The sequence below is a fragment of the Saccoglossus kowalevskii genome, chromosome 13, assembly GCF_978046115.1.
Source record: "Saccoglossus kowalevskii chromosome 13, keSacKowa6.1, whole genome shotgun sequence".
NCBI classification, from domain to species: Eukaryota; Metazoa; Hemichordata; class Enteropneusta; family Harrimaniidae; genus Saccoglossus; species Saccoglossus kowalevskii.
This window is the reverse complement of record NC_140653.1, coordinates 19,535,671-19,543,481: the sequence shown is the minus strand read 5'-3', so window position 1 is coordinate 19,543,481 and position 7,811 is coordinate 19,535,671. Positions and strand designations below refer to the sequence as shown.

Genomic DNA, 7,811 nt, shown 5'->3' with positions numbered 1-7,811 from the left:
TACTTTTATTGAAATTGTGTATCTATATCAGGAGAAAAATCTCGTAACTAAAATGAGGTACAGTGATTGCACATGGTTTGGTACTTTTAAAATTGTCTCTTATGGCCAATGTTCTGCCACAACACGTCAAATCGGAGCAGAAAGAAATAGATGCGTGTTAATGGAAAAACGTAAACATTTGAAAATAAACGCGATTCTGTAGAGGGCGCCGTATTCGTCAGTGGTCACCTTACATAATAAATGATGTAACGCTGGTGATGTATTAATAGGAGTCTCGATCAAAGTACAAAGGAACAAGAAGTGCGGGTAGGTAATCTCACTGTCAGCTAATACTGCATAACAAGTAATCTACATATTCTTACCCAGCATGCAACACGAACATCAGTAATTGTGATTATATAATCTATATAGTCAGATATGAAGAGGACACAGGACCTCAGGACAACAACGTCATATGATCCAATTGTTTTGATTGACGTGGGAGTATTTTGTTGTTTGAAATGTGCTATTATGTCCGGGATTCATAAAAAAGCATTCCCGAGCATGAATTTGTGTGAAAATCAGCGCAAGCAAAGAACTATTTTTTATAACTACTTAAAACCGCACTTAATATGTCAGGTGACCTTTGAAGACTACAACGCCCTCTATAGGCTTACTTTTGTGTTGAGGTGTTCACGTTTTTGTGAATACGTATTTCTTCTCCAATGTGTTGTAAAAACTAAAACAGACGTGCATGTACCATGATCAATTGCATTATGGACATTTTTACAGAAAAATATTTAATAGGATATAAAGTTTACATAATTTCACAACATGCGGAAGTAAATTAATAATGATATTTGATTTCACTCGTTTAACAGTACTGTTATTGTTAATTGTAAAAAGGGCTGTTTGCCCATTACCATATGGTATGATATTACATACTATGATAGTACACGTATTTAATATTAAGTATTAGTGCATGTATATACTATTAGGTGGATAATGGTTAGTTGAAACCAGCATAGAGAATATTTCCAGTAGTGTCCCACCTCGTCTGTGTAAGTCGACCATATATGTGGCGTTCAGTTTGTTTAGGTATTAAACAATAAGAAATAAAATAAAATGGATAGGACAGTCACTATGTTTGTCTATTGAATGTCGTCTAGCATTAAATAATGTTAGGCCCGGAAAACAAATTTTAGTTTGATTATTTTTAACTAATGTGTGTGGTAAGAAGAATAAAAATGTCTGACCTTTCAGTCTTTAAAATTGTATATAGGCTACTGACCATTTCTTGTCTATCTCTTTATTATCTATCTCTGTTTTATTAATGTCATTTCTTGCGGCTTCCTTGTCGTAGGTAAAAAACAGATGATTTGTGATCGTCAAATTAAGTTTTCGTTAAGGCTGTATTATACAATGCGGGTAATATACATGAAAATAACATGAAATTGGAAAACGTGTTGTGCGAATAACTTCAGCCCCCTGTCGTTAATTATCACTTTATATTTAGTAACGTATGACGGACACATGGGTGAAATAAAATATTGTTAAACGAATTCGTTATAAGGAGAGTGCCCTAATAAAACCGTTTATTGATAAATATGCAAATGACGTATAGAATGCCCAGACGTTATATATGTTAAACATACCCAGTTTTTGTCTATATATAAATTTAAATTTTCTAAAAATATACAGTTGTCTGGAGTGTGCATTGCTTTCAATATTGAGGTGCTGAAGCGTTATTTAATTGTATTTTCCAGTTTTCAAAGAGTTTTGATTTGCAGTCATGGATGGAGTAGTATATGACTTGTGTATTGTTGGAGCTGGTCTTATCGGTTCTGCTGCAGCTAGACATGCAACTATTATATCACCAGCTGCTAAAATTTGCTTAATTGGACCCAAAGAACCTGTGGTAAGCAGTACAGTATTTTAAAAGCCCATGCACTGGGCACAATTAGAGTTCAAAGGTAGAAAATTGATATCTGCCTTACATTATTACACCATATCATTTTTTCACATTTTGTTATACTAATTTACCATATCATATCCATTCCCAATACTGGTTTATCAATTCAATACTGATATATTATCCAGTTCTCATTTTTACCGATTGAAATCCAGAGCTTAGGATTGGAACGGCATGATTTCTAATGTAGACTTTCCTGTTTATTAGTAAAGTATCTCTATGTATTCTCTTTATCTGCTCTGTGGTTTGTCATCACCCTAACACGACATCTTCAACCATTATGCTTTTAGTAGTACACTGTCGCTGAATGCTATAACATATGTTCTGCCACAAAAACATCATTCACCATATACCTGTTCATCAAATATATCTTTCAACACTTGAATGATATTCATCCACTATTTATCACACCTTTCACCATATTGTTCATACAGTATTCCATGATATCAATTCATATCGTATATGATCTATATATTGTGGTGTGCATTCGTCAGATAATATTATATCTTTTCACAATCGGATATGATATCAATTCACCTTATCATAAATATTCACCGTGGTATGTCATCTATTCATCATGCTGTGATATCTATTCACCATATCATGATATACACCTCATTATCAGCATTGTTACATACATAGGTTATTGAATGAAAGCTACCTGTACAAAGGTTTGAGGTCACAGAGTGCGAGCTTGTAACATTGCTGCAGTCATGTTGATTATATGTTTATTTTATTATACATCTCGCCACGTATATTTGTTGGTCTCACTCATGCCCCTAGCTAAAAAGGAAGCCAATACAAATGCATGAATGACAGAATGAATGACTGTATGTCTGTTTATCGTGTTTTATTTTGTATCCTCAAAACAGTTTGATCTAACACTAAGAAATACTTTATTTTACCTAGAATACTTTATTTTATGTTTGGCTGTTTTGTGTGAAGTTTATTTTCACTGATTTGGGAAAATAAACATTTTCACTTATACAGTGAAAATAGCGAATATAAATTGCATGTGAATTTCGGTATTTTGATTCTATGAACAGCATTAGCAATGCTGAGGCAAACAATTATTGTGTGTTGATTGTTCTGTAAACGTCAAATAACATTGCATTCAGTTTACACAGGAATACTTTAGCATCTCTAGTTTCAGTTCAGATTCTGATAAGGAAAGTTACATATAATCAATGCAACTTTCGCTACAAAACTTGTATGCAGATTTTATGTTTTCAACTGCTCCTTCTAAATGACAACGGCGACATTTCAACTTAGATTATAACATTGACATCCTGCTATTTGGTGGAAATGGCCCAGCCATGTTATATGAAATATAGCAATGGGTGCACGTTGAATTGAATTGATTCATTTCATTTTAGAATCTCGCAGAAAACCCTGAACGCACCATCTGTTCTTCTCATTATGACGAAGGACGTTTAGTAAAAACGATGAGGTCAGATTCAGTGTGGGCTGTGTTAGATAACAGATCAATATCACGATATGAGGGAATTCAACAACAAACTGGTATGTCTTGCTATTTATTTTTGTTTCTTCCATCTATCTATTTGATAATGATATAGATAATATCATAATATAAACCCCTAATTATTTAAAGATATTTTAATATTAAGGTATAATATTTTATGTTAATTTAATGCAGAAATCAAGTTGAAATTAGTTTGTACTTTAATAAACAAATATGATATTCAGTTTATACAGCGTACATGGTGCGTCTTGAAAGAAGTCGCGGTTTGATTGTTATTCCCCTAATATTTAGCGACCATTACATAATCTTATAGAAACTATTTTATATAATTGTTTTCTGCAGGAACACGCTTTTTCACAGATGTTGGCTTTATGATGATTAGTCTGAAGGAGGGACATAAATACACTTCAGTTATGAAAGACATTGCAGTGAGATTTGGAAAGAAATTTGACATTCTTGATAAAACTGAACTCACTGAGCGGTATGATTATCTGTCGATGCGCCCAAACGACGAGGCCATACTTGAGTTAAAACATGCTGGATACGTCAGTGGAAGGAAACAGGTATTAGCACAGCAAACTGCTGCTCGACAGCAAGGATGTGTCATCATTGACGACATCATTAATCATGTGATCGAATGTAACCAATCAACTGTCAGCAATGTGATGAAGTTAACTACAGATAAAGGCCACACCATCCGTGCTAGGAAAGTGCTGTTAACTACAGGAGCTTTCACGTCATTCAGACATCTGTTACCACCTGGCAAGGAGTTAGACGTTACACTATATTCTAAGACTCAGGCCTTTGCAGAGCTTACACCAGAAGATGCCAAGAGATTGACAGACATGCCAACTATAGCGCGGAAATATACAAAAGAAGGAAAACATGATCTTTACATGTTGCCGCCAATTAAATACCCCAACGGTAGGATTTAGTTCGACTTTTTTATAATATAAAGCCAATATATGGATTGCCATTTAATTGAACGCAATTAATCGTCAATCCTCGATTGTAATACATTTTAAATACAATTTAATTAAAGTCATTTATAATAGAATGCAATTTAATTACAGTTTTATATAGTTAAAATAACTTAATTACAATGAAATTTAATTTATCTTGTCATCAGTGAAGTGATAGCGCGGTACACAGTATCAACTTTGGCCAAAAACATGAAATGCAAAGTGACGTAAGGCCGGTGGTCGTTGCGAATTTCATGTAAAAAAAATAATGCATTTCACACGGGTTGTCTACGTCGCTACGAGTCTCATATCACAAAAGATTAGAAGTGAGACATGTGTCAGTTTGGCATAAAAGACCCACCCTATAACATGTAAAATCGTCCATGTCTACAGATTGTGTTAAATAAAGTAAATACATAGGTTGTTCCAGGAGGGAGCATACATTGTTAATGGTTGTCATGTTGCAGCAAAACATTAGTGTTTCACCCATGCGTTTCTGTATACTCACAAAGTTCACATCTTGCTGTCATATGTAACCACATGTAGTGTTGTTTTAGCGTGTTTGTCATGTTTTACAGAAGTAACAATTATGTAGGTGTATTCATTTTATTTTCACCAATCTACCAATCTTAACCTATTTCACGCAGCAAGATTGTGGCTGGTCATGTGATAAACATGGTGGGTGGTGATTTCAACTGCACGTTTGATCTAGATATAGACTAATGAAATCAGAAACCGAGTATAACATGCACCTGTGCAACAATAGACATTAATAATGGGTCAGGGCATTTTTCTTCTATGGTAATATTCACATAAATCCCAATGACATTAAGCTAGATAAAGAAATTCAACAAAAATGCTTGCTGTCTGCGTGACCTTCTTTATTAAATAGGAGGGGGAGAAAGTAGCCCAGATTGCCATCAGAGGCGATGACAGACCTGCAGCATACAGCTACCTATCCCGCGTCGAATTAACAATAGCGTTGAAGTGTCTGTAGTGTCAAAATATAATGCAATATTATGCAGTATGCTATGATACATTGTAACCAATGATACTCTGATTGTTTACATAGTTGATTTTGTTTACAGGTAAATATTATCTAAAGATTGGACATGGTGCTAAATTCAACACTGTACTCAACACAGAGAAAGAAGTAGCAGACTGGTTCCGCACTGAGGGACACGCGTCAGCACATAAACCTCTCTTAGATATGATGTTTGATATCGTCAAAGGTAGGTAGTTGAACTTCCTGCATGTTTTAGAAAAATGTTAATTAGAGTATATGTAAAAAAAGTTTCACTTAGTTAAATACGCATGTTTGATGACACTAACATCACAGCTACTAACTCGATGCAAATCAACATTTTACAGGATTAATATGATATTGTGTACATTAATTAAGATAATTTACATACATACTGATTATTGTGCATATATGTTATCTTTGTTAAAATAACTGTCAACATATCATGCATATTCATTGTCTAATATACATGCTCAATGTTTTACCAGGAGTGAAGCCAGTGTCAACACATGGTGGTTCTTGCGTTATAACAACTACACCGACTGGCCATGTGTACTGTGATATGGTGACACCTACACTGGGAGTGGCAGTTGGTGGTAATGGAGGCGGTGCTAGTGCAGCTGATGAGATTGGAAATATGGCAGCCCGGATGATGATTGCTGGGAAATGGGATCACGATTTGTCTCCTGATAGTTTTAGAGTAAAATTCAAAAATAAAGCCAGTTCATTGCAGTGATTTGAAAAACACGTGATTGGGAGTGGCCGATCATTTATAAATTAGGTTCGTTGCGAATAGTACTATATATTCTATTCATTCGTGAATGCAATAGTTCATTTGAGTTTAATAATTTTGACAGTCTAGTTTTGATCTCAAATATTGCATTTGATTAAAGACGCAGCAATTGTTGCTATTACAGATATACTTTTACGTACTGACTGACAAGCTTGTAATCTTCATACAGATTGTTTCACTCTGTATATGTGTTTATGATGCTGGTATATTACAAGTGCCACCAATAACCTGGAGACCAAATCTGAATACAGTGTACCAACCGAGTGTTTTCGTCATAACTTCCCTTAATTTGAAGTAGCTTTGAGTGACCAAGCGCATATGTGATATATGGGCAGCTGACAATGTATGCCACCACGTGTAATAATATAATTCGTAAAACATTGCCACCTGCAACAAATCACCCTATACCGTCATTTCATCACGATGTGGAGGTGCTAAAATCACTTTTGTATTTTTATTCAATGTATCTTCGGGAAACTTATGCGGGTGTATTGAATCACTTTTATCATAAAATGTGTTTTGAGTCATGTGTTGTATCAATTTGAATCACGGGATTTGCCTTATACAAAGACATGTTACTAGAGATAGACAGGCAGGCAGATTGACTCAGACAGATTCGGACATATACATCGGACCTGGTCCACTTGTTTGCTCTCTGGACTTGGCCGTTTGGCCAACGCCCAAATACAACTTTTGTACTCTATGCTTCGTTTTTCATCCGAATAAAGACCACCAGTTCATACCACTCTGCGCCACAGTTTAAATTCATTATTGACACAATGTACCTTATTGCGTATTATATAACCTAAAGCTATCATGGCCAGGGAGAGGGCTAAAACAGCATACTGTAAAGAAAGTAAAGAAAATTGGTCTTTGTTCTGAGCCATACAAGTGAAAGCAATGTGGCACGACAAAAAAACCATCAGACATGGTAGATCTGGTTGAACCTCGTTATCTGCAATAGTGCCATGATATGAATGCATATTTAATGAGGTCATATGATCATATATACCATTAAATATGTTAATCAGATTTGGTGTGCAAAGTTTTTTAATGTAACACTGGTTCACATAAATGCACCCCCTGCAACAACACATTGCTGTGACATCAGAAATACGTGGATAGCTGTTGATATTTGTTTATTGTTATCAAGTCAATCTACAATATAGTACAGTTACAGAATAAATAGGATAGAATGAATAAAATACATGAATAAAAATAGAGGTTGAAGTACTTTCATTGAAATTGTGGATCTATCTCAGAAGAGAAATCTCGTATCTTAAATGAGGTATAGTGATTGCACAGGGTTTGATACTTTTAAAATTGTCTCTCATTGCTAATCTTCTACCGCAACACGTCAAATCGGAGAAGAAAGAAATAGATGCGTGTTCATGTAAAAACGTAAACATATGAAAACAAACGCGAATCTGTAGAGGGCGCCGTACTCGTCTCGTCAGTGGTAACCTGACATAATACATGATGTAACGCTGGTGATGTATTAATAGGAGTCTCGATCAAAGTACAAAGAAACAAGAAGTGCGGGTAGGTAATCTCACTGTCAGCTAATACTGCATAACAATTGATCTACGTATTTTTAC

At 35.0% G+C, this 7,811-nt stretch overlaps 1 protein-coding gene across 1 annotated transcript; it reads left to right on the top strand.

The window, feature by feature from the left end:
* Nucleotides 1–238: 238 nt before the first annotated feature.
* LOC100373335 (uncharacterized) lies at nucleotides 239–6,958 on the top strand. The gene is made up of 6 exons (XM_006823710.3): nucleotides 239–306; nucleotides 1,746–1,897; nucleotides 3,328–3,472; nucleotides 3,777–4,358; nucleotides 5,485–5,628; nucleotides 5,909–6,958. Exons 2-6 carry the CDS (start codon nucleotides 1,772–1,774, stop codon nucleotides 6,154–6,156), a joined length of 1,245 nt encoding a protein of 414 aa, XP_006823773.1. The 5' UTR covers nucleotides 239–306; nucleotides 1,746–1,771; the 3' UTR covers nucleotides 6,157–6,958.
* Nucleotides 6,959–7,811: the final 853 nt, after the last annotated feature.

What these genes read in the sequence shown, in the direction of transcription:
- LOC100373335 (XM_006823710.3), top strand. Translation starts at nt 1,772, where the DNA reads ATGGATGGAGTAGTATATGACTTGTGTATTGTTGGAGCTGGTCTTATC. An exon ending in GCCAATTAAATACCCCAACG is followed by an intron (nt 4,359 to 5,484) that starts GTAGGATTTAGT and finishes TTTTGTTTACAG; the next exon opens with GTAAATATTATCTAAAGATT. An exon ending in GATGTTTGATATCGTCAAAG is followed by an intron (nt 5,629 to 5,908) that starts GTAGGTAGTTGA and finishes ATGTTTTACCAG; the next exon opens with GAGTGAAGCCAGTGTCAACA.